We start from the raw sequence: 27,184 nt of genomic DNA, 5'->3' as shown, positions 1-27,184 counted from the left end.
AATGGTAAATATAAGGGTAACTGTATAAGACTGCATAAATATATTTCCCTATCCTTTACTAACTGAATTAAAAAGGTTAAAGAATGTATAAAGTTTAAATTAAAATATTGTATTGATGATATATCATAGAGATGTAATAAAAATGACAATAACAGCACAAAGGAGGGAAAGTTAATGGAACTATATTGGATGAGTTTCTCTATTACCAAACTTAATAATCTAAAGTAGATTCGGGTAAATTAAGATGCACAGTGTAATGATTATAGCAACTATGATGGTTAATCTTTGTGTCAATTTTACTGCACTACAGGGTGCCCAGATTAAACATTATTTCTGGGTGTGTCTGTGAGGGTGTTTCTGGATGAAATCAGCATTTGAATCGGTGGACTCAGTAGACTGCCCTCCCCAGGGTGGGTGAGCATCATCCAACCTGTTGAGGGCCTGAATGGAACAAAAGGCAGAAGAAGGAAGAATTTGCCTTTTTTTCTTTCTTATTTGCCTGGTTGAGTTGGGACATTGGTCTTCTTCTGCCCCTAGACTGGGATTTACACCATTGCCTCCCCTGGTTCTTAGACCTTCAGACTCAGGCTGAAATTATACCACCGGTTTTCCTGGGTCTCCAGCTTGCAGATGGCAGATCATGGGACTTCTCCGTCTCCATAATCATGTGAGTCAACCCCTCATAATAAAAATCAATCTCTCTCTCTCCCTCTTCTCTCCCTCTCTCCTGATTCCTATTGGTTCGGTTTCTCTGGAGAACCCCAACTAATACAGCAACCACTATGTAAGTAACTGAAAATACAGCTACAAAATCAACAAAGGAATTAGTAGGGCACAATAAAAAAATGTATATAGTGGAAAAGAAAGAAGTAGAGAAGTGAAAGTGTTACCGACCAGGGTTCTTGCCCTCCTTAATCAATAGAAAATGATAAGAGGCCAGACAAGAAATTCAAGCAAGGCTTTATTGGAGCCCCTGCTGCAGCAAGGGGGGAGCCAGAACAAACAACAGTTTCCCTTGTTAACCTGCTCCCTGAGGGGGGGGCGAGCTGGTTCCTTATATGGGGGTGAGGGTAAGGGTGTGTCCAGGGGTTGGGCCAGAGGGGTGGCTTAGGTGGTTTGCCCACCCCTTTGTGATGTTGTGTGCAGGGGGCATGCACAGTACCCTGTTTTTGCTCCCAACCCCCTGTTTTTTCTCCTGGCTCTTCAGAAGTGGCATTTGGGCTTTTTTGGTCTTTTTGTATTTTTTGTCCATAATTTGTCCCAACTGAGCATGCACGCAGTTATTTTTAGTCCCTTATCGTTTCTTTGTATTTTTTGGCTTGAGGAAATGTTTGTCCAGATGCAAACACTGCAGCACTGCTGCAAAGGGTCCCAGGTCCCAGCCTGTCTCATTTCCCTCTGAGAGACTCTACACCCTTATTCTTAAGGGGTGAGGGGCCAAAGGTCTCTTCTTTTGAAACTTCTTCCTGCTGGACAGGGTCTGCAGACCCTAGCCTACCCTAGAGGTATAGAAATCCCTTGCTGACTGTTCCAAGGACCTGTAGGGAGCTGGGCCACTCTCCACTGGAATGGGCTGAATTCCTTGAGCCCTCATGAGTCTTCCTTCAAACTGTTAGAGCCTAGAAGACACAAACTTAACCAAAAAGTTAAACAGACAAGGGCTAGAAAGAACAACAATAGCCACTAAAGGGTCTGGAAAGGGAAGGAACCAGGTTGACTTTGGGAGGGCTTCTTTCTTTCTTCTTCTTCTTTTTTAACTGTTGACCAGACAGTGGAGGCAATATCGCCCCTGTTGAAATTGTGAAGCCACTCTGCCTGGGTGTATATTTCCTTAATATTAACTGTTACCTGTCCTGTCACATTGATCCATGTGTAGCAGGAAGTATTAGTTAACCAAGTGCAGCAGGAAGTATTAGTTATCACACAAGCTCCATCTTGTTCTGCAAGACAAAAGCCAGACAATTGTCAAGAACTGCATCAGCCAAGGAAAAAACAGAGGTTCCAAGTCTTGTTAAGGCTTCAAATAGGAGTCCAACCCACTACATCATTTTACTTACCTGTTGATGGTGCCTATCTTTTGAATAGGTATCTCAGATTTTCCACTGACTCAGAGGTGTATTGTTCTTCGGTTGTGACCTGTGGGGTTTCTGGAGGTAAAACTTTAGTCTGGACAAATATACGCAACTAGATATATATCCCTTGAAGTCTGACAGCAGTAGGGGTGGCTAAAATTACTTTATAAGGATCCTTTCATCTTGGCAATTGTTGGTCTTTGGGGCACCCCCCTTTCCATGTTTTAAGAAGAACTTAGTCCCCAGGGTTTATTTGTGAAGGAACTGCTCCTTCCTCTGTATCTTTAGTGGGAGCTGACAGTGCCTTGTGAGTATAATCCTGGATTGCCCTCTGAACTTGTTCTAGATTAATAATATATCTCAGGGTCAGGTTCACTTCCTCGTCTGATAGAACATCAGTAGTAAGAAAAGGCCTCCCGTAGGTCATTTCAAATGGGCTAAGCCTCAGACCACTCCTGGGGGCTACACAGACCCTGAAGAGTACAATAGGAAGCAAGTTTGTCCAGGGTTCATGAGTTTCTTGGCAGACCTTTGCTAAGGTTTTCTTTATTTTTTAAAAAATATTTATTTATTTACTTATTTGTTTCTTTATTTATTTGGCTGTGCTGGGTCTTAGTTGCTGCCTATGGGATCTTTGCTGTGGCATGCAGGATCTTTAGTTTTGCGGCATGCGGGAATCTCTTAGATGTGGCATGCGGGATCTAGTTCCCCAACCAGGGATTGAACCCAGGCCTGCTGCATTGGGAGCAAGGAGTCTCAACCACTGGACCACCAGGGAAATGCCACTAAAGTTTTCTTTAAAGTATTGTTCATTTTCTCTACCTTCCCTGAAGACTGAGGGTGCCGAGAAGTGGCTTGTAGTCTATCCCTAGGGCCGTTGTGAGCCCCTGTGTGATTTTGGCTATAAAAGAGGGCCCGTTATCACTCTGGAGGGACTTTGGAAATCCAAACTGAGGAATTATTTCTTCTAAAAGGGACTTACACAATTCCATGTCCTTTTCAGATCGGGTGGGGAAGGCTTCAACCCATCCTGTGAAAGTATCAACAGACACCAGAAGATATTTATATCCTGATCGTGAGGGCATTTGCGTGAAATCTAACTGCCAGTCTTCCCTCAGGCATGTCCCCCGGCATTGAATTGGCCTGAGTAACGAAGTGGGGAGTAGATAGGTCTGTGGGTTATTAGGGGCACATAAATTCCAGGCAAGCATTACTTGTTTTATTGTTCTTTTAAGCTCCTTCCCTGAAAAAGCCTTTTGCATCAAGTCCCATAGTGCACCCCTCCCATAGTGGGTGGCATCATGTAAGCTCTTAGTGAGTTTCCATTGTTGGGCCTCAGGGATTAGCACCCTATCCTCCTTTCTATACCAGCCTGTGCTTCCTTGCTCATAGCTCCATTTCTCAGAATTTTCTTGTTCCTGTGGGGAATAGTGGGGGAGCTAGGGAGTTCAGGGGGCCAATCACTAGGGCCATAACTTGTTCAGGTTCCTGCAATCGAGCTGTCTGTTTTGCAATTTGATCAGCTTTGCTGTTCCCTTGGCTAACAAAAGGCCCCTCCCTGTGATGGCCCCTACAGTGGACTACTGCTACCTAGGTCGGGAGCTGCACTGTTTCTAAAAGAGTCAAAATCAAATCTTTATGTTTTAGGGGGGAACTTCTAGCGATTACCATTCCTCTTTCTTTCCAAATGGCAGCATAAGCATGGAACACATGGAACCCATACTTAAAGTCAGTAAAAATATTTAATTTCTTATCCTTCCCTAATTGCAAACTCTCGTTAAGGCAATTAGTTCAGCCTTTTGGGCTGATGTCTGGGGTGGCAGGGCCTTGGCTTCTATGACTTTATCTAGGCTAACTATGGCATACACCACCTTTCAGTTTACCATTTCTACAAAACTGCTCCCATCAGTAAACCATTCGACCTCAGGGCTGTCTAGAGGCTCATCTAGAAGATCAGACCTACTGGAGTAAGTTTGTTCTATGCTCTCTATACACTGATGCAATAAGTCTCCACTCTTGACCACTGGAAGCAGAGTTTATGGGTTTGGGGTTTGACACACCTTTAAGGTAATGTTGGGGGTGTCCATTAGGAGGGCCTGTTATTTTGTTAACCTTCCTCCAGTCAATCAATGTCCTTTGACTTCCAGCACAGATTGTACCTGATGAGAGGTTAACACATCTAAATGTTGTCCCAGGGTGAGCTTGGAAGACCCATTAACTAACAGGGCTGTGGCTGCTACTGCCCGCAGGCAGCTTGGCCATCCCAGGGCCACTGAGTCCAGTTGTTTTGAAAAGTAAGCCCCCTGTTCTCTGATCTGGTCCCAGCTTTTGGGTCAGGACTCCTAGTGCTATCCCTGACTTCTCGTGAATGTATAGGGTAAAGGGTTGGTCCAAATTTGGAAGCTCCAGTGCTGGTGCTCTACTTAATTCAGTCCTTAGAGCCTCAAAGGCCCACTAGTGGTCCTTATTCCATTGAAGGGGTTCTCTTTCTTCTCCCTTTAGAGCCTCATAGAGGGGTTTTGCTATAAGGCCATAATTTGGAATCCAGACACAACAGAACACAGCCATCCTGAGAAAGCCTCGAAGTTGCCTCTTTGCGGTTGGAGATGGTAATGCACTAATTGCTGTTTTTTCACCTATGGCCAGGGCTTGTGCCCCTGGGGTCAAAACAAATCCTAAATATTGAACCCACTGCTGTGAGATCTGAGCCTTTGTTGGAGAGACTTTATATCGCCTTTCTGCCAGAAAATTTAGGACCCTAATGGTATTTTGATCTGAATCTTGTTCGGTCTCACTACTTATCAATAAATCATCAACATATTGCAGCAGAGTTCCCTTCTCAAGGCTCAGTTCCCTCAGTTCCCTTGCTAACGTGTTTCCAAAAGATGGGGGCTGTCCCAAATCGCTGAGGAAGCACTGTTCACGTATACTGGGTGGCCTCCAGGGTGTCAGGGTCCCTCCATTCAAAGGCAAAAAGGTATTGAGACTCAGGATGTAGAGGAATACAGAAAAGTGCATCTTTGAGGTCCAAAACAGAGAAATACTGGGTGCTCCCTGGCACTTGGGTGAGGAAGGTGTATGTGTTTGGCACCAATGGGTGAATAGGGATGAGTGCCTCATTCACTGCTTGTAAGTCTTGCACAAACCAAAACTCCCCATTAGGCTTCTGAATGGGGAGGATCGGGGTGTTGCAAGGGGATTGGCAGGGCCTAATGAGTCTGTGTTTTAGGAACTTGCTGAGCAGCAGTTGGATTCCCCTCAGGGCCTCAGGCTTTAAAAGATCTTTTCCAGGGGTATTTTTCCCCAGGCTTTAACTTTATGTTTATTGGGGGAACAGGTTTTGCCCTTCCTGGCACTGAGGTATCCCAAACTGCAGGATCTACTTGTTCCCTAATTTCTTGGGGAATGTCTTGGGGAATATTTTGATGACCAGCAGGTGGGTCATCTGGGGCTACTAACAGATGCATTCTCTGCTTGAATTCTCTACCTCCTAAGAATATACTAGCTCTTAACTTATTTAGCAAATCTCTTCTGAGGAGGAGGACAGGGCATTCTGGCATATACAAAAAGGAGTGAATAATAATAATGGGCCTGACTCTGTGGGCAAGGGGAGATGTAAATCACCTTACCTTTGGCTGTCTATCAACTGCTGTCACAGTACAGTCTCTGTTGGAGAGGGGGGCAGCTGGCCAAGTCAGAACAGAGCAGGTGGCTCCAGTGTCTACAAGAAATTCAGTTCTCCTACCTGCCACATCGAGGTTGACCCGAGGCTCTGCTGGAGTGATGAGGATGGATCGAGTGGGATCTGGAGCTGGGAAGGCACTCAGGCCCCATCAGTTGGTGTGCAGGAATCTCTCATTGGAGAGAATTGTAAGGACCTGGGGCCAGTCAAGGTTGCCCCTTGGGTGTCTCACAGGAAAGCGCTCAGGACATTCCCCCTTCCAGTGCCCCGCCTTCCAACAAAAGGCATACTTGTTCGAGCCCAGGCAGCTTCTTGGCAGTCTGTCCAGGCTTCTTGGCCCTCCAGCGTCCCTTCGAGATGGTGGGTGGATCAGAGCAGCCAAAAGTTGTGTTTTCTTTTTTAGCCTCTTATCCTTATTGGACTCCTCCATTAAGTCGCGGTTGTTATAGACCTTGAAAGCCTCCTCTACCAAGGTTGACAGTGGGGTTTGGGGCCCAGACTCAAGCTTTTGTAATTTTCTCCTGATAATCAGGAGTAGCCTGGGTGATAAAATTCATGGCCAATAGTGTCCTCCCTTCTGCGGACTCAGGGTCTGTACTGGTGTACTTCTTGAATGCCTCTGTCACTCGGCTCAGGAAGACTGTTGGGTTTTCATCTTTTTCCTTTGCAACTTCTTGGACCTTATCATAATTTACAGGCTTCACCATACACCTTTTCAGTCCTTCTGATAGACAAGTAATGTAATGTCTCATCCTAGCCTGGCCTACATGATCTTCATAGTCCCAGTGTGGGTCATGTTCTGGGACTGGATCCCCACCCACCTTAGAAATTTGGCGGTGTGGATTGGTGGCCAATAGGCCATCTGAGTGTTACCTGGCCTTTCTCAGTATATGCTCCCTTTCATCTGGGGTGCAACAGTAGGCCAGAATAACCATGATGTCCTGCCAGGTGAGAGAGAATGTCAACCCCAGCCTGATAAATTCGTCCCTAAACTTGTCAGGTTTCTCTGAGAACCTGTCAAAATTCTCCTTACAAATTCCTAAGTCTCTCATTGAGAAGGGGACATGCACTCCAGTAGTGCTTCAGTTTCCATCAGCTGATTCCTGAAGGGGTAAAGGCCTTGTGGGGCAGAGGTGGGGGCTAACTTTGAACCTGATCCTGGGCGACAGGAAGTTCCACTACGAGTTACCCTGGAGGGACTAGTCTCTCCCTCCTGGGGCGACGGAGGATATAAAGGGACATAAGGAGGCAGAGATTGGGATTGGTCAGAGGGACCCGGAGAAGTAGGTGGCTCCGGAGGAGTAGGTGGCTCCGGGGAAGCAGGTGAAGCTTGGTTTCCCCCCTGAGAGTCGGAGAAAGCTAGAAGGGGATCATTTAAAATGTCGGGAGTGTTTCTGATTCCCCAGGCTTTTGATTACAGGAGACCCATAGAGCGGGGTTTTGGTAAAGGACCATGAAGGTTTATTTTGGGGGGTGGGGGCAGCCCCATGTGGTTTGTGGGATTTTAGTTCCCCGACCAGGGATCGAACACATGCCCTCAGCAGTGACAGCTCAGAATTCTAACCACTGGACCGCCAGGGAATTCCCAGGACCATGAAGGCTTGAACATACGGAGCCTCAGTCCATTTTCCTGTCCTGCAACAGTAGAGATCCAATTGCAACACGGTATTATAGAGACCCATTTTCAGACCATTTTTCTCCATTCCCCGGCTTATACAAGGGCCAGGCAATGTTACAATAGAGTTTAAACGTTTCCCTTTTCAGCCCGTCTATTTTGAAAGTTTCCAATTTTTAAGGATACTCTCCAGAGGTGTTTCTTCTGTCTTAGAAGAGGATCATCCCATGTTGAATAACATGCAACCGAGAAAAAGTGCTCCTAGAAATGAAGTCCAGTGTCCCAGAGACATTTACCAGGAGGCTTTTGTCCTATAACGTTTCCCTATGCTGGGGGTACTCCTCGAGTTTGAGCATCTATAAAACCTAGGATGTGGGCTGCTTGGAAGTGGCCACCCAATAGGTGATCTGTAACAAGGTATGGGCTGCCAAGGCCTTGAGTGAAAGGGGTCCTAGAGGTGCAAAAAAGGAACTCCTGGAGGAATTGGAGTTGGGTGCAATGGAAAATGCCATTGGGGTCAGGACCTAAGGGCCTACGTTGGGAGTATTCCCACAGGGGATTTTTTTGGACATAGAATAAGGTGAGAGACTAGACAGCAGAAAAACCTAAAACCCTTTCCCCTCTCTGTTTGACAGCTATGATAAAACTGGGGAGAGCCTGATGATTCCATCTGACACAGGCAACAATGAGTTTAGACAATGTTTCCCATGTAATTTTTTTTTTTAATATTTTATCTATCTATTTTATTTATTTATTTATTTATTTATTTATTTATGGCTGTGTTGGGTCCCCGTTTCTGCGTGAGGGCTTTCTCCAGTTGCGGCAAGTGGGGGCCACTCTTCATCGCGGCGCGCGGGCCTCTCACTACCGCAGCCTCTCCTGCTGCAGAGCACAGGCTCCAGACGCACAGGCTCAGTAGTTGTGGCTCACGAGCCCAGTCGCTCCACGGCATGTGGGATCCTCCCAAACCAGGGCGTGAACCCGTGTCCCCTGCACTGGCAGGCAGACCCTCAACCACTGCTCCACCAGGGAAGCCCCCCCATGTAATTTAACACACCAAATGAACCCAATTAGTTTAGGATCTCTCTTTGGGAGGCTCCAGGGGCCCCATGAAGCATCCCAAAGTTAACTGGAAGTCAAAAGAATTTCAATTAGAATTTGATATTTGGGAAATCTGTCAAAAATTTCCAAAAGTTTTAAACCATCCAGTCAAATAGAATCATAGGCTGCTGTGAAACAATTATTCCTTGAGCTAAGGTGAAAAAAAAAAAAAAAAGGATTCCAAAAGTAAATGCAGATCACTTAAAGGCACAGAAACTCACACAATCTGTTATCAAAAGGAGAATTCGAGGAAATCTTTGTTCTCTTATGAGAGAAAGAAACCAAATCCAGTCTTATATCAGCCTACTCTTGATAAAATCCGGTTACCTAATTAAATTTAATCCAACCTTAGAAAATTCCAACCACATAAAACATTCTCTTCTCAGTGTTCCTTTTCTGCAAATCTTCTGTAACTTTGTGTAGCCATATTTTGTCCCTTCTTTTTTCCATTCAGAAATAACCAGCTGTAGGACAAAATCACATTTTTCCATTTAACGAAATACATTTCCATTCCACATACCTTCTTTTCTGAAAGCACACATCCTACCTTCCTTATGTCACAATGAAATGTCTTTTACATTAGCATTCCCTGATTGGAATATCCCATAAACTCTTGGGAAGATCCCATGTATCTTCCCAAAGCACAATTTCTTTCCTTAATGTGATGTAAGATATGTGTCTAATAAACCCAAACATCCTTACTTTCCCTCTCACAAGAAAACAAAAGTAGGTAAATTTAGACCTGTTTAGCAATTGATGTTCCAATATTTCATCTTATTTGAAACGGCCTGGATACTCAATGGATTCCCATCATTTAACTTAATTTAGTTTCAAGTTACCAAAATTTGGAGGGACTGTTGTAGATGGACATTTTGAAAACATGATTATTCCCATTGAGTTTACTAAAAAGCTCTTATCCAGTTATATTTACTTAAAAGTTTAATCATATCAGGTTATTTTCCTTGCTAACAGATTTTATCACAGAAACAATACGCACTTATTGACTTCCAGTAACCCTAGGTAGGATAGAAGTATTATACTTAATGTTGATAATACAGACAGGTCTGTATTAATTAAACCCACAAGCTTAAGCCACAGAAGTTAATTTTTACAAAATCAGAGATCTCTTAGTTTTCCTGCTTGAATTTAAAAAGGTCTCTTTTTTTCCCTCAGTCTGGGGGACTACAGATGGATCAGGGAGTCCCTGAGAGTCCAGGCAGAATAGTTACATTGCAAAAGCAGAGGAGAGAGGTGCAAGCCCCTCTCTTCTTTTTCTGTTCTTTAAAATCCCACTATGTAACCCAAGGCTGGAGTCGAGTCTCAGACAATGTGGGATCCGTTTGTATTTCAGGGTTTAAGAGCTTCACCATGCCCACAATGTTAGCAGAGACTTGTAGGAGCAGTTGGACAGACAAAACTCATAAAACAAAGATACCAATGACAAAAACTTAGACACAAACAAGAAGTTTTCAGGATAAAGGGGATGGGAGTGCAGGTATAAGGACCAAGGGAGAGGTAAAGGGAGGAGGGACAGAAAAGACTATAAAAGAGAAAGAGAAAGAGAGAGAGATTGCCATTTCAACCTGACCCTGCAGTTGTCTCTTCAGGCACCAACCTGCAAGCTTTCAGAAAGGGCCACTGAAGGAGGGTGCACCCTGTCCACTGCCCACCGGGGTGATCGAGCCTGGAAACCAGACAGTTGTATTTCATCTGTAGGAACCTAACCCACAGGTGGGACTCTCACCCATGCATACACCAGTTTATAGAAATCTGCTGTAGCACTGCAGCAAAGGGTCCCAGGTCCCAGCCTGTCTCAAAAGTGGGGGGAAAGATAAGAGACATACAGAAAACAAATACCAAAGTGGAAAATGTAATTCCAACCATATCAATAATCACATTGAATGTGAATAGATGAAACAAAGTTAAAGACAAAGATTGATAGACCATATTTGAAAAGCAAGGTCCTTAAAATATAGTCTCTAAGAAGTGGAGGAAAGAAAGGTGGGAAGGAAAGAAGGGAAAAAGAAAAAAAAGAAGGTAGGAGAGAAAGAAGAAATTAAAGGCACCCAACTTTAAATGGCAGAATTCGAACTTTTATTACACAGGACATGATCCTATGTGTTAGAAAACACCAATGATCCCACCAAAACAAAATACAACAAAACAAAACAGACTAGAATGAATAAACAAGTTTAAGAAGGTCACAGGAAACATTTCTTATAAAAATAAATTTCATTTCTATATACTGAGTACAAAAAGATGAAAAGGAAATTAACAAAATGATTTCATTCACAGTAGCATGGAAAAGAATAAAATACTTAGAAATAAATTTAATAAAGAGCTGCAAGATCTGTACACTGAAAACTACAAAACATTGCTGAGAGAAATTAAAGATTTATATAAACAGAAACATTTCTTGTTCATAGATCAGGAGACTTCATATTATCAAGAAAGCAATTCTCGGACTTCCCTGGTGGTGCAGTGGTTAAGAATCCTCCTGCCAATGCAGGGGACACAGGTTCGAGCTCTGGTCCAGGAAGATCCCACATGTCCCGGAGCAACTAAGCCCATGAGGCACAACTACAAGCCAGCGCTCTAAAGACGGTGAGCCACAGCTACTGAGCCGTGTGCCACAACTACTAAAGCCCACGTGCCTAGAGCCCATGCTCCACAACAAGAAAAGCCACCACAATGAGAAGCCTGCACGTTGCAACCAAGAGTAGCCCCCACTCACCACAACTAGAGAAAGCCCACACGCAGCAACGAAGACACAAAGCAACCAAAAATAGATAGATAAATAAATAAATAAATAAATAAATAAATAAATAAATAAATTTTTGAGTAAAAAAAAGAAAGCAATTCTCCTCAAATTGATCTATAAATTCAATGCAGTCCCTGTGAATATTCTAGCAGGCTCTTTTTGTGTAGAATTTGACAGCTGATCCTAAAATTCATATGGAAAGGCAAAAGATGCAGAATAGCCTAAACAGTTTGGCAAAAGAATAAAGCTGGAGAACTTTCACCACCTGACGTCAAATTTTACTATAATACGTATTAATCTAGACAGTGGGTTTCAGGCACAAGGAAAGGAATACAGTTCAATGGCACAGAATTAAGAGTCCAGAAATAAAACAATTTTTATTATGAATTGATTTTCAACAGAGGTCCCAAGACAATTCAATACAAGAAAGACTAACCTTTCTTTTTTTAACCAAGGAAAGGTGCAGGGATAAATGGATATCCACAGGAAAAACCCAAAGCAAAGAAACAGAAACTTACATCACACTAGACAAAAATGAACTAAAACTTGATCACAGATCCCCATGTAAGAAACAACCCCTAACATTTCTCAAAGAAAACATAGAAGAAACTCTTCATGATCTGTTAGATATAACATCAAAAACATGATCCATACAAGAAAAGATTAGTAAATTAGACTTCATCAAAATTAAAAACTTTTGCTCTTTGAGCACCACTGTTGAAAGAATGAATAAACAAGCTACAGACTTGGAGAAAATCTTGCAAATCACATATCTGATAAAGAACGGGATCTTGCCGTTTGCAACAACATGGATGGACCATGAGGGTATTATGTTAAGTGAAGTACGTCAGACAAAGGCAAGTACTGTATGATTACACTTATATATGCAATCTAAAAAATAAAACAAATGAAGAAACCTAACAAAACAGAGACAGAGTTATAGATACAGAGAACAAACAGGTGCTTGCCAGACGGGAGAGTGTTGGGGGAAAGAAAGCAACAGGTGAGGGAGATGAAGAGGTACAAAATTTCAGTTGCAAAATAAATGAGTATGAAATGTACACTGTGGGGAATATAGTCAATAATTATGTGATATATTTGTATGGTGACATATCATAACTATACTTATCATTTTGAAATGTACAGAAATAACCAATCACTATGTTGTGTAACAGGAACTAACATAGCATTTCATTGTACATCAATTATACTTCAAAAACAAACAAATTCATAGGAAAGGAGATCGGATTTGTGGTTACCAGAGGCCGGAGATTGGGGGAGGGAGAACTGGTTAGCTGCAGTCAAAGGTACAAACTCCCAGTTATGCGATAAATAAGTACTAGGGATGTAATGGACAACATGATAAATATAATTAACACTGCCGTATGTTATACATGACAGTTGATAGAGTAAATCCTAAGAGTTCTCATCACAAGGAAAAATTTTTTTTTCCATTTCTTTAATTTTGTATCTATGTGGGATGATGGATGTTCACTAAATTTATTCTGATGATCATTTCATGATGCATGGAAGTCAAATCATTATGCTATACACCTTAAGCTTAAAAAAATTTAAAAAAAGAAAGAATGGACCTCAGTTAATATTAATGTCTCAATATTGGCTCACTAGTTGTGACAAATGTGCCATAGTAATATAAGATCTTAATATTAGGGGAAAGTGGGTGAGGGGGATCTTGGAACTCCTTGTACTGTCTTTGCAACTTTTTCATAAATCTAAAACAAAAAGTTTATTTAAATATAAATAAATAAATAAATTTTTAAAAATGTACAGAAAGTTATTGAATTGTCCCTTGTATAATAATAAGTGAACTTCATGGTATATAAATTATATCTTAGTAGAGTTGTTTAAAAGGTTATGAAGAAGGTCAGGGTGGGCTGAGGGCTGGGCTGAGGCGGGGTCAGGGCAAGGTCAGGCAGGGCCAGGCTGGGGTCAGGCGGGAGTCAGCAACCCTGGCAATGGGCACGGAGGCGTGGATCGCCCAAGGCCGAGGCCAGCCTGTGGCCCTTCTCTGGCTGCTGCTGCTGCTGCCCGTGGCCACCCTGGAGCTGCGAGGGTCCCCGGCCACGGCCACGGCCACGGCCGCCCCCGGCTGGGCTCCAGGCGCGGGCGGAGCGGTGGAGGGCAGCGCTCCGACTCCGGAAGCGCAGCGGTTGGCCCCGGGAGCCACAGGTGCGTTGGGGCCTCTGTTGAGGGCGGAAACGGCCTAAACTGCAGGGCCTGAGGGGGCCGGCTGTGACCAGGGCCTGGGTGCCCTGAGTCACTGAATTTCATCTTTTCTCTGCCCTGGCCAGCAACCGGGCAGCCCAGAGACCCCCTCAACACAGGTGGGTCACCGACTCCCCACTGTGGAGCCTCTGGGTGGGAAGTGCCTCTGTGGGACTGTGGGACCTCTGTGGGACTGTGGAAGTGGGGACATAGCAGGGTCTGACCCTGAGGCTGGGTGGCTGGGTGGAGGAAAGCACCTGGACTGATGAACGAGTGGCCCTGAGTCCAGGGCCGCGGGTCTCATTCCCCTCCGTGAGGCCCTGGGAGCGCAGGCCCTAGACCAAGATGCCCGCTCTCACGGGGCCTGGGCACACCCCCTGCCCTCCCAGGTGTGAGTCCTAGAGCCAGGGCTGTCTTCATTAGCCCACTCCCTCTTCTTTTAGAAATGTAGAATCCTGAGTCAGAGAGGGGGAATGACTTTCCCCAGCTCACACAGCACCACAGACTGCAAATCTCCCTCCCTAAGACACCGGGGTGACATGGAGGAGGCACAGGCCCTTAGAAGCCATGATCTTGAGCAAGTAATGTGGGCAACTTCTGAGACCTTTAGCTCTTTGATCTACAAGAGTAGGCATTGAGGTGTGCTAGTTGAGGGAAATAAGGTCTGTGACGTGCCCAGCCCTTGGCAGCCTCACTCGGGGATGTCCTTCTCCCTGGAGATGCTGCTGTGAGCTGCTGTGGCTACCTTAGGTCCCCCCTTGCCCCATCCCACCAGACCTCTGGGTCCTCATCCCCACAGGGCTTGCTCTGTCCAGTTCTCAGGGGCAGCCAGTGAAAGTAGAGTCCAGGTAGCGCTGTCATTTTGGCTAGGCCACTGGACGCTTGGCCTTGGTTTTCCCATCTATGAAGTGGACGGGGCCTTCCTGGTAGTGGCATTTGGGGTACTACTAGTGTCTCTATCGTAGGTGGCAGGGGAGTCTGCACAGTGTGCGGGAAGCCCAAGGTGATGGGGAAGATCTACGGTGGCCAGGACGTGGCGGCTGGCCAGTGGCCATGGCAGGCCAGCTTGCAGTACCAGGGCTCGCACGTCTGTGGAGCTGTCCTCATTAACTCTCACTGGGTCGTTTCCACTGCCCACTGCTTTCTGAAGTAAGTCCTCCTTCCAGGGTGCCAGCACAGGCACTGGCAGGCGGGGGGGACATGGGGGAAGAGGAGAAGAGGGGTGATGGACATCCCACGTCAGCTCCTCTGGGCTTTTCTCTGGGGCAGTCTGCGGCCTTCAGATGCATGTCATTCCTGCCTTTGGCCTGTGTACCCTCCACCTGGACTGGCCTCCTTGCTCACCTGCTCAGACCCGCCTCATGCTCTGCCATCAGCCCCTGTGCCTGTCCTTCAACACAGATGTGCCTCAGGAGAGTGGCAGTGTCCGTCCTGGCTGCCGTGCGGTGTGGACCCATCTCAGATCACAGCTTCCTCTGAACGTCCCCACATTTCCAGGTGTCAGATTCTAGGCGGGGACCTGGGGCCGCGTGTCTGGCCAGCAGCTGGGCAATTCTTCTTATTCCTCCCGCACAACTGTGTGCCCAGGAGGAGTCATGGCCGCCGGTGGGCGCTGTGGGGAGCCACGGTGCCAGGCTGCACAGGAGGGAATTGGGGCTCCCTGGGAGAGTGACATTGCTGCTCAGGGGTCTAATTCCCCTGGCCGTCCTGGGCCTGGCTCAGTGCCTGGGTCTGAACAGATGCGGAGGGGTCCCCAGGGAGTTGGGGCATCACAGCCCAGGTCTGGGAGCTGGAACTTTCGGAGCTTAGAGTCCTATTGGCGCCTGCTCCATACGACGATCCATGCAAGCCCCTTTGTGACATCAGGGGTGGCAAGTCCCCACCTCACCCTGTCTCCATCCTGTCACAAGAGAAGGCCCAACATGGGTGAGAAGGGCAGATGCATGGGCTGGGGGTTCCGGACAAGGGCTATGCAGAGCGAGGGGCTTGCTGGAGGGGAAGGGTTTGGGCAAGGGGAGCATGAGTGGGTCTACAGGTGGATGAGCCGTGCAAACAGTCAGGGAGGTGGGAAGTTTCAGCACCTGTGTTCAGGGAACAAGGCAAGGTTCTGTTTCCTGCACTCATTTGCTCATTTATTTAACAAATCTTTTGTGAGTCCTTATAACTAAGTGGAGAAGCAGCCCTTGGGCAGGAAGGTGTTTAAAGAAAGGAGAGGTCAGGAAGAGTGTGGGGCCAGAAGGTGGACTGTAGGGAGTCTTGGGAAGGGTAAAGTTAGAGCTGGGATTGAGCCAGAACTCCTCCTGTGTACAATCAAAGACCTTCATTTGATACGCCACCAAGGATCTTTCCAGCACAAGGATTCAATGCTCCTCTGATTCTAGTGTGTGATGGAGAAGCCGTGTGTCTGAGGTTGTAAGTAGAAGAGCAATTAGCCCCAAGAAAGAAGGACTCCTGAACGCTAGAAATGGGGAGATAAAAGCTGTCTAGCATCATGTGGGGTAGAGGCCTGTGGGCAGTTAGATGAGGATGCAGGGAAAGAGCTAGCCCACACGCAGAGATGACGGTGACAATGTGCCCTCTTCCTCCAGAAAATCTCACGCCCCGGAGAACTACCGGGTTCTGTTAGGAAGCACCCAGCTGCACCAGCACACCCAGCACACCCGAGAGATGTCACTGAGCCGGATTATCATGCACCCAGACTTTGAGAAGTTACATCCCTTCGGGAGTGACATAGCCATGTTGCAGCTGCTCTTTCCTGTGAATTTCACCTCCTACATCATCCCCGCCTGCCTCCCAGTCGCTGGCATGCAGCTACCCAGTAACTCATCCTGCTGGATAACTGGCTGGGGGATGCTCAACGAGGAAAGTGAGAGGGTGTAGGAGAGTCGGGTTGGGGGCAGATGAGGGTGGGGAGGAGGAAGGGGAGAAGGACAAAGGAGGGAAGAAGGGAGGTGTGGCTCCTCCTGAGGGGTCCCCAAGCAAAGAGGCACTGGACCCTGGCCCACTAAGCGTCATTTCTAGAGGAGTGGACCATTCTAGTTCTAGTTCTGCAAGTGTGTGACTGTAAAGCTTCAGTGTTCCCTAAGTGCAAAGGTTTACACTGGAAGTCTGGGAATCTTTGACTTTTGGAATCAAGATTCTGGGTTCTTGAAGTCTTTCTGGTTCTGGATTCCAAGGTTTTAATCAACCATGGATCTGAGATGACTTGATTCAACTCAAAGGTCATGCTTGGGGCCTGGTCCATTGCAGGCCACTGACAAACAAACACCCTGATTTCCCATTGCCGTAAGAGGAGCTTGGGAAAAGTGGAAGGAAAACACACGTACGACTTCTGACCTCTGAGCCTGCCTGATGAAGTTAGAATGATTATGACTTAAGAGTGTTTCACTCTCTGAACCTCACTTTGCTCTTCTCCCAACGCAGCTCAGCTATCTACTTTGGAAGCTTGTTAGGTGCACTGCATAACGCAGGAAAAAAATTATGTTTTTTAAGATTGAAAGAGGAGAAATGTAGGCAAAGACTAATGAGCCAGAGTCTTTATTAAAGAAAGGAGTATTTATGGTTGGGGGAAATGCTTATGGTGCAAAATTAAGGGGAAAAAGAATATATATTTTAATTATTTGTAGGGTCATAATTTGGTACCGTGTTTCTCAACAGAGGTGCTACAGGCATTTTGAACAGACCCTGTCTTCATTGCGTGGGATGTGCCAGCATCCCTGGCCCTTGCCTACTAGTATGTCATGAACACTCCCTAATCATAGGACAAACAACCAGGTTCCCAGCATTCTCACACCACATACACAACACATACACACCACATTTCTCACACACACACACACACACACACACACACACACAGACTGTTCCTCCTTGAGGACAGAAACCCTGTCTTTCTTGTTTTAATATCCCAGCCTGTGGCCCGGGCAGGGCCAGGCACCTTGTAAGTACCCCACTGCTGCCACCCTGGTCCTATAGACCATAATTGCTTGCCTGTACCTCCAGACTGGTCTCTGAGATCCCACCCTGTGTGCTATACTTTAGTCTCCACATAGCTGTCTGAGTGTTTTCTTTAAAGCAGGAGTCATGCCAGTTCCCTGCTCATTACCCTCAGTGCCTTCTCATTTATACCTAGAAAAAAGTCGTAACTCCCTGCCTTGGCTCTCAGGCCCTGTGTAATGTTGGCCCCAATTCCTCTCTGCTCATCTCCTACTACATCCCTCACCCACACCATCCCAGCCAGCAGGCCTCCTTCCTGCTTGAAAACGCCAAGGCCATCGCCACCTCAGGACCTTTACCTTGGCTGCCTCCCTGGCCTCACTCGCTCTCCCTGCTAACCTTGGCATGACTCACTTCTTTACATGTACACCTCAGCTGCTCCTCTGAGGAGTTTTACTTGATCATATGAGCTAAAACAGGCAACCTCTAATAGCATATGTCCCTGTTTTATTTCCTTTACACCACTTATTAGATCTAAAACAATTCTACTTATTTACTTCATTTACCCTGTTGATACGAAAAGCTCAGCTTCCCTGTACACCAGTGCTAAATAGAATCTTGGAGACAGAGTTTTGGGTGAAGTAGAAAAGGATAGCTTTATTACTTTGCCAGGCAAACGGGGACACAGTGGGCTCCTGCCTCGAAAAACTGTGTCTCTACTTGGAGAGGATAGTGAGAAGTTTCATAGTAATGGTTCAAAGAGGGCATGATCAGCTCTTGGACGTTCTGCTGATGAGGTGGGGGTGAGGTAAGTAAGAGTCAGCATCATCAACCTTCAGGTTCCAACTGGTCTGGGGTCTACATGCTTGTGGGCAGCACACCATTGTTAATCATTAACTTCTCCCACCTGGAGGGGGTTTCAGTATCTGCAAAACAGCTCAAAGATATTGTTTTGTATATCCATTGTTGGGGAGCCAGGACCTTGCCCCAAGGCTGCACTGTGTTTCTCTTGACGGTTTCTCACTGGTCTCGCATCCCCTCCCTTCCCTGATTAACAACTGCTTGAATCTGCCCGTTGGAACTCAGAGAAGGTCATGGAGGATGAATGAAGTCTATTTCCTGTAATCAAAGAAATGGGGGACACAGAAAGCCTTTGTGCCCAGGAGCCCCTCAGGGCCCTGCTCGGTATCCCTGTCTCCCCCAACTAAGAATGTTCCTGTGTATCATTAGTGTCTAAAAGATACTGAACACAAGGACAGAGGAATAAATGAGTGATTGGATGAGAGGGTGGATGGGTGAAGGGTAGGTGGGAGGATGAGTGGGTGGAAGGAAAGATGGGTGGGTGGGTGAAAGGATGGTAGGCAGAGATAGTTGGAGTGAGTGGAGATGGATCAAAAGATGGGTAAATGGGCAAATGGATGGAAGCGTGAGTGGATGAATGGGACATGAGGAAAGAGGAAAGATAGGTAGATGGATAGAGGAATTGGTGGATGGATGGAAACGTTAATGATAGACAGATGGAGAGTGGATGGGATGGTCTGTGAAAGGGTAGGTATGTTGGTGAATGGTTGCTAAGCACCACTGAGTGGCATGTGTTGGTGGGATTTGCCTTTTTCCTTTGTAGAATAGGAGAGGTGTGGTCTATTGCTATGAGGGAGGTGGAGGGAATAGGATGAGTTTGGAAAAGTTTGAGAAAAGGGGGAGGGCTTACTAGGCATAGGTAGAAGACTGAAACAGTGCTGAAGGCTCAACTGTGCTGAGAAAAGTCCATGTTGAAGTGGTGAACAGTAAGGCAGAGTAGCCTGTAGCTAAGCCACAGCACCCTTCACTGATTTCCTCCTTATCCTCGCAGCGCCTCTGCCCGAACCCTTCCATCTCCAGGAGGGTAAGGTGGGCTTCACTGAGAACAAGTTTTGTAATATATTTTACGGACTTAGAAAAGGCAAGAACTTCTCCGTGCATGAGGACATGCTGTGTGCTGGGGCCTTCTCGACAGGAAAGGCCATCTGCCAAGTGAGTAAGGTCATTTCTGTTCTTCCCTTGCCTGTTCTCAGGGCCTCAGTTTCCCTAGGGGAGGGGCTGTGTTGCCTCTACTGTCTTTGTGGAGACCCCTGGGACTTCCCATTTCCTCCCTCCACATGTCTTCCTGGGCTCAATTCCTTGGCAGTGTCCCCCAGGATAGCCCCTTCCTAAGCCCCTTGCACATAAGGGCATCTACTGGCAGCACCCTCAAACAGCATCTTTTTATGAGGCATACCTTAAAGTTTTTATTTAAGTATAACATACATACAAAAGAATCTATTCATGCTGTTTTCATAAGTTGGATGAACTTTCACATAGTTACGCAACAGATGACCAATACCCCAGAGGTCCCACTCACACCTCCTTCCTATCACCAACACCCAACAGAAACCACCATCTTCACTTTTGACAACTTAGATTAGATTCTGAATGTTCCAAAAATAGAATTTATTTCCAGTTGTCAGTCTTTCGTGTCTTTATATTTGTGAGATTCATCCAAACTGTTAAATGTAGTTATAGTTTGTTGAGTCTCATTGCTCTACAGGACTCTATTGTGTGAATTGAATTCTATGATCAGTTCTACTCTTGATGGGTATTTTAGAGGTTTCCAAGTTTTTCATTTCATTTCACTTCCAAATATTTAATCTTCTATTTCACAGAAACCCTTGAGTAGAATTGTTGAATTAAAAGGTATGTGTATATTCAGCTTTGGCAGATATTTCCTAACAACATCTCCAAAGTGGTTGCACTTCATTCCAGCAGTGGATGAGAGTTTAACATTTATTTATTTTCCTTATTTTTTTTGGCTGTGTCGTGTCTTAGTTGCACCACAAGGGATCTTTGCTGAGGCACGCGGGATCTTTCGTTATGGTGCGCGGTCTCCTCCGGTTTCTCTCTGGTTGTGGTTCTCAGGCTTCTCTCTAGTTGTCCTGTGTGGGTTTTCTCTCTCTAGCTGTTGTGCGTGGGGCTCCGGAGTGCATGGGCTCTGTAGTTGTGGCATGCAGGTTCTCTTGAGGCACACGAGCTCATTAGTTGCGGCACGCTGGCTTAGTTGCCCCGTGGCATTTGGGATCTTAGTTCCTCAACCAGGGATTGAACCCGCGTCCCCTGCATTGGAAGGCAGATTTTTTACCACTGGATCACCAGGGAAGTCCTGGATGAGAGTTTATATCCTCGCCAACACTTTGCACTTTCCATCTTTTCTCATTTTGATAGCTTATGGTGGTTTGCATGTCCCTGATGACAAGGTAAATGTACTTTCATATGTTTATTGTCATTGGATATCTTCTCTAAAGTTCCCTTCAAGATGTTCCCCCCTCTCACTTTTCTGTTGGGTTGTCTTCTTTTCCTTTAGGGGCTCTTTGTGTATTTTTACATATTACAGGTATGAGTCCACTGTTGGATATTTGAATTGTAAACATTTCTTTCCTCTCTCTGTAATGCCCAATTTTAGAGGTGGGCAAACAGGTCCGGAGTGGGAAAGTAGCTACCCTAAAATAAGGCAGCACAACCTGGTCCCCCGTATTCTGACTCCAAGCCTAACCTGACCTCCACCATATCCGCCTCAGGGCCCAGCCTCCCAAGCTGGCATCATGTGCGGAGCTCTTGCATAGATGGCATTGTGGAGTGGAGGGGAGAGCATTAGGGTTCTGGAGTTAGAGACACTGCTCTGCCCTGAAGGTCTTTTCACTTTCTGAGCCCATGTCCTCATTTATACTGTAGGATTCTGAGGCCTCCTTCATGGGATTGTCGAAAGGATGGTGTAGTGGGTTGGATAGTGTCCCCTACATTTGTAACCATCTGGAGTCTCAGAAAGTGACCTGATTTGGAAATAGGTCTTTGCAGATGTGATTAGCTAAGAATCTCGAGATGAAACCATTTTGAGTTTAGAGTGGGCTGAGGGATAGACAGAGAGGTACTTGATTTCAGACTTCTGGTTTCCAGAACCGTGAGAAGAGAAATTTCTGTTGTTTTTATAGTGACCCAGTTTGTGGTAATATGCTTTGGCACCCCAGGAAATGCACACAGGAGGGATGGGATGCGCCTGGTCCTTGAGAAGGCCTCACGGACAGCTGTTTGCACGGCAGCCCAGTGGAGCTGCTGAGCCAGAGGGAAGAAGCTCGGCCACCTGCCCTCCTGGTAGGAGGTAGACCCAGCTTTCTTGGTTCCCAGTGCACAACCCATGGCTGTCTGGCTTGGGCCGTTGTTCTCACAGAGTCAGCTGCACCTGCAGGTGAAATAAAAGGGCTGAGTCCCCCGAGTCCCCATCTGGCTGTCACCGTAGACCTCCCTTCCAGACTGCAGAGGTCATGGCCATGGAGTTCAGGGCCGGAGCCCTTTGCCTGCTTGCCTGCTGGACATCCATTCTGCCTCTTGACCCCACCCCCTCTCATTTCTCCCCAGACTGAGGACACCATTGAGCTGGACACCCAGGAGCCCCAGCACATGGCCCCTCCTGCCCCCCTTAGCCTTTCAGTCACCACAGCCTGTCTGAGAGGTTCCATCTAGATTCATCTTCTGTCACATGCCTGCTCTGGCCCCCAACCTCCAACCGGGGCTCTCTTCTCTCACTGAAGTGCCCTCCCCCAGCACAGGACACCCAGAAACAAGTCTGAGGAGAGACAGACCCCAGGAGCACTCAGTGCTCAGACTGTGGGGCAGGACAGACCTGGGTCCAGTCTTCAGTCTGTAATGTAGTGATTATGACCTTAGATAACCCGTGAAATGGGGTTGCTAACGGCCTCCACTTAATAAGGTCCTTATAGAAGATTCAGTACTGTGCCTGGCATTCAGTAGGTGCTTAACACCTGCTGGCTTTCAATCTCCTGGCCTGGTCTGCCTCCCTCTATCTGGATTGTACCTGTTCTTCTGGGCCTGTCTTAGACCTGTCCTCTCACCCAAGGTAGAATTCATTGCTCTGGCCCTGCCCAACACACACACACACACACACACACACACACACACACACACACATACACACACACACTGTTTGCTGCGTGTCTTCAGTAGTGCAAAGTGCAGCTCACTTTGCGTGGGATACATTAGTGTTGGGCCTTCCTCTGCCTTCTGAGAACTCCCCAGGGGCTAGGAGGCTATTGGAGCCCTTCCCATCTCCCTCGGACTGGCCCAGAATCCATCATAATATAGACAACCACATGGCTCATCTGCACGAATCCCTGAGGCCTGGAGTGGACAGGGACCAGGCCTTCCCCTGGCCTTGAACAGCTTGGGGTGGGTACACTGTGGGGAGGGCCAAGGGCACCCCAGCTAGGGAGCACAGAGGGGAAGAGCCGAGGTGATGATGGCACATTCCCAATCTCCAAGAAGACCCCGTGTATGACTTTCTTGGGTCTGCGGTGACAAATCACCTCAAAGTGGGTGGCTAAAACAACAGAACTTTATTCTCTTACATTTCTGGAGGTCAAAAGTCTAAAGTCAAGGTGTTGGCCAGGCTGGTTCCTTCTGGAGACTCTAGGGGAGAATGTTTTCTTGCTTTTGCTAGCTTTTTCGAGGCCGCCAGCATTCCTTGGCTCATGGCCCCTTCCTCTGACCCCAAAGCACATTGCTCCTACCTCTGCTTCTGTCATCACATCTCCTCCTCTGACTCTGACCTCCTGCCTCCCTCTTTCCTCATGAGAATCTTTCTGATTACATTGGGTCCACCCAGATAATCCAGGATAGTCTTCCTATTTCAAGATGCTCAACTCCATCACAGCTGCAGAGTCCCTTTTGCCACGTAAGGTAACATAGCCAAAGGGTCCAGTGATGAGGATGGGCATCTTTGAGGGTTACTTTTGGCCAGCTACACCATGTACCCTTCTCTCTCCTTCAAGCCGCCACTTCCCGCACCCCCTCCTCAGCTGGAGATCTTCTCATTTCACTGAGAACGCCAAAGCAATCAATCAGCCTAGAGCCCATTCATCTTGCCAGCCCCACCCTAGCATCTTCCATCTCTCCTGAGCCTCATGGCCCATCCCAGCCAGTCTGTCCTGGACCTCTGGGTGCCCAAAGGCTCTCCTGCTCCACGTCTTCTGTCTCCCTCTTTCCTGGCTCCTGTGTAAACGTGCAACAGCACTCTCCCGCCTGCAATTGCCCAGTTTCTCTGCCTTCCTTCCCCAAAAGACTCCCAGCAGCACTGAATCTAACCCACTCCACCCAGGAGTGTCGCCAATGTGCCACCAGAGCCACATGACCAACATCCCCAAGAGCCTGTTCTTGCCAGAGCCACCTGTGGACCTGAGTCCTCCTCTCACTCAGCACTTCAGCAAGTGTCACTCCCATTTCCTGGGCACCAGGACTAGCCAGCTACTCTGCTGTGCACCTGGTCCCCTCCCCTCCCACCTCTAAATGCTGGAGACCCCAGGGCTCCGTGCTCAGCCTGCTGCTTCCCCTCTGCAGTTCCTCCCTGGTTGGTGAGAAAGGCTCAGATTTGAAAGGTCCTGTTGCCTCCTTCAACATATTGCCCCAAATCTGACTGTTTCTTACTGCCCTGGCCCCTCCCCATCAGTAATCTCTCACCTTCCCTCCTGTAGCTACCTCGCAACTGGTTCATTCTCCACACAGCACCAGAGTGATCCAGGTGCTAGACATAACCTAGACAGTTCTCCATGGGGGTCAATTCTAACACCCCACCATAAGGCCCTGTGACCCCATGTCCCATCTATCCCGCTTGCTCCGCACACATCACTGCTCTTCCTCCCCCCCACCTGGCTCAACCCTCCTCTCCTCGTCTGCACTTACTGCTCCCCCTTCTCCTGCATCAGAAAGTTAGGTTGTTTCTTGCCTGGAGTCTCAGCACAGGAAAGCTTTGTGCCTCCACCCTATGAAGTGCCCTTCCCTTCCTGTCCTGTCCCTTCCATGGCTTGTTTCCACATGTCACATCTGACAATGGCAGGCTAATTGGCTTATTTACAAAAGCACCGCAAGAGAGGAGGCTTGTCATTTCGCCGCTGTGCCCAAAGGCGGAGGCTGCCCTGGATGCTGGATGTGCGTGTTGGACCGGTGAGTGGAGGAGCAGCAGGCGTGGCTACGGCCCCCGCTCCCCCCCCCCCACCCCCAAGGATGGGACCTTCGCTTTGGCTGATGAGTGAGGGGAATTCCAAGCAGATTGTCCTGCCCTGACAGCATTTTAGGACTCCCGCAGCTTTCTGGGGACCCCCATCTTCTCCCCGAGCAAAACAGGCTGCCTCCACCGCGCCTGGGTATGGGCATTTTCTGAAAATGTTCAACCAAGAAGTTGAGAGAAAAATTAAAGGCCTAACTAAATGAATGAAAAAGGAGGAGGACCCACGTGGGCACATGCTGCTGCAGTTCAGGGTACTGCAAGAGCTGGGGACTGACGCAGCTGTAGCTGGCCAGGCTTTCCTCACAGAGCAGCTCTCTTGGGCCCTATGGTGCAGCTGCCCCTTCTCGGCCTTGGATAGTGCCCGTCCCGGACCACCAGGACCTCGCTGGGCACAGAGGCCCACATGTTGACAGGTTTAGATCAGTGATGGTCCCGAGGGTCAATCAGGAACGTCCTGTAGCGCGATTCCTCTGCCTGCCCGCATGGCCTAACAGGGCTGCTCGGCAGTGGGACGCTGGTGTTGGGACTTTCACAGAGGTGCACCTGAGTGAGCCTGGATGGCAGAGACTCATAAGCCCACCTTGCTACCTGGTCTTCTCAGACCTGGCTCAGTCACCCACATGAACTCCCATCTCTTTCCTAGGGCGATTCCGGGGGGCCCCTCGTCTGTGACTTCGCCAGTGCCTGGGTTCTGATGGGGCTGTCCAGCTGGGGCTTTGACTGCCGTCATCCCATTTACCCCAGCATCTTCACCAACGTCACCTACTTCACCGACTGGATCGTCGAGATCCAGAGACTCACACCTCTCCCTGAGCCCACATCCGCTCTCCCTCAGGCCCTGTTTCCATACCAGACTCTGCAGGCTGCGGGCTCGCCTGGGCCTGGCACAGCCTTTGTGCCTCCACAGAGCTGGCCCCTGCTGTTGTTCATGCTCGGGGCCGTATGGAAAGCCCTGCAGTGATCCCCCAAGCCCCTCTGCTCTTGCTCTCTGCCTCAGGGCCCAGTCTCCTCGCTGGAACCTTCTGCCTCTCCCCTCCCGCAGCCCCATCACCTTTCAGTGGTCCCTTCTTCGCTTTCCTGTCCAACTGCTGCCACCCCACAAACCAAGCATGAAAAAAACAAATACAAACTAATGAAAGAGTCATCTTGCTCCTGTCTTGGGGCCCTATTGCCCGCCGTGATCCTCAGCACTCACCCTTTCCCTTGAGGTCTGTTGTCTGACTCCGTGGACAAGGAAACAGGACCGGGCAGGGAGACTATCCCAGGAGGAAAGCAGGAGTGAGGACACTGAAGGAGTCCAGCTGGGGAGAGAGAAAGGTGTCTTCACTTGCAGACACCACTCCTGCCATGGGGGTGCACAGGCCTTCAGAGGAAAGATATGTCAGCTCCAGCTGCCATAACAAATACCACAGGCAATGTGGCTTAAACAACAGGAATTTATCACCTCACAGTTCTGGAGCCCAGAAGTCTAAAGTCTCTCTCCTTGGCTGATAGATGGCCATCTTCTCCCTGTGTCCTCACATTGTCTTCCCTCTGTGTGTTTCTGTGTCCAAATTCTCCCTTCCTATAATGGCACCAATCATATTGGATTAGGGGCTACCCTAACGACCTCATGTTAACTCAATTATCTCTTTAAAAGCTCTACTCCAAATAAAGTCACATTCTGGGGACTTCTCTGGAGATCCGGGGTTTAAGACTCCACGTTTCTATTGCGTTGGGCACGGGTTCCATCCCTGGTAGGGGAACTAAGATCCCACATGCCGCATGGTGCAACCAAAAAAAAAAATGTCACATTCTGAGGTACTGGGGTTAGGACTTCAACATATGTATTTTGGGGGGGGGGTGCATAATTCAGCCTTTAATAGGAAGTAAGACATTTTGCCAGGTGTCTGTAGTACAAGGGAGTAAGGATCTTTCCCAAAGTAAAGAACCGTCACTCGTGGGATATGGAGGAACAAGGACCAGCTCCCCACGGAGGTAGAGGGAAGTTCCCAGAGTGCGGGACAATTGAGTTGGACTGGAGTACATTACCCAGGCCTTGAGGATGGGGCTTCCAGCCTGCAGCATAGAGGGCTGTTGAATGTGGCGGGTCTAGCAGAGTGAGTGGGAAAGAGAGAGAGGAGGCCCGAAGCCAGGCTGTGAGCTGAGGTGCAGGCTGGCAGTCCTCAGACCTCTGCTCCTAGAGTCGACTTCCAGCACCCTCCTCACCCACCCCCATGCTCCCGCTCTCCACAGTCCGAAGGGGCCCAACTCACTGCCCCCCAAGCCCACATGACACTGCTCTCTTCTGTGTAGGAGCCCAGGCCAGCCTGGCCCAAGATGTCCACAGACCTCCAGCAGTTGGAGCCTGGTGTCTCCTTTCTGCTTAGCTGACTCAGGACTTAGTGGCCTGGCAATAAGCCTTGAAGCAATGCTCTAGTCATCCTTCCTACCAATATGCCTGACACAGAGTCCTTGTGCAGCCATCGGGATCCCAGGAGGCCTCGCGATGCACCCGCCCCAGCCTTCCTAACCCATGGTAATGTGGTAAATTTCCCATTTAGCACATATCCAATATGGACTAGATGCCATTCAAAGGGTTCAGTGGAAGTTCTTTCCAATCCTGGCATTGCCCAAATATCCTGAACCCTCACTGGCAGGTGAGCACAGATGGACTCGTATGCACATGAACACTGGGATGCCACTGGCTGGAGCCAGGACCCTG

General features: G+C 47.8%; 1 protein-coding gene across 1 annotated transcript; it reads left to right on the top strand.

The window, feature by feature from the left end:
• The first annotated feature begins 6,687 nt into the window (after window positions 1–6,687).
• LOC132367771 (putative serine protease 47) lies at window positions 6,688–25,441 on the top strand. The gene is made up of 6 exons (XM_059926359.1): window positions 6,688–6,702; window positions 13,154–13,421; window positions 14,423–14,606; window positions 16,046–16,323; window positions 19,246–19,406; window positions 25,124–25,441. The coding sequence occupies exons 1-6, from the start codon at window positions 6,688–6,690 to the stop codon at window positions 25,439–25,441; spliced, it is 1,224 nt and encodes a 407-aa protein (XP_059782342.1).
• The last annotated feature ends 1,743 nt before the right edge of the window (window positions 25,442–27,184 follow it).

This window comes from Balaenoptera ricei, chromosome 6 (assembly GCF_028023285.1).
Source record: "Balaenoptera ricei isolate mBalRic1 chromosome 6, mBalRic1.hap2, whole genome shotgun sequence".
Taxonomy (NCBI): Eukaryota; Metazoa; Chordata; class Mammalia; order Artiodactyla; family Balaenopteridae; genus Balaenoptera; species Balaenoptera ricei.
This window is presented reverse-complemented; position numbering and strand designations above follow the sequence as displayed.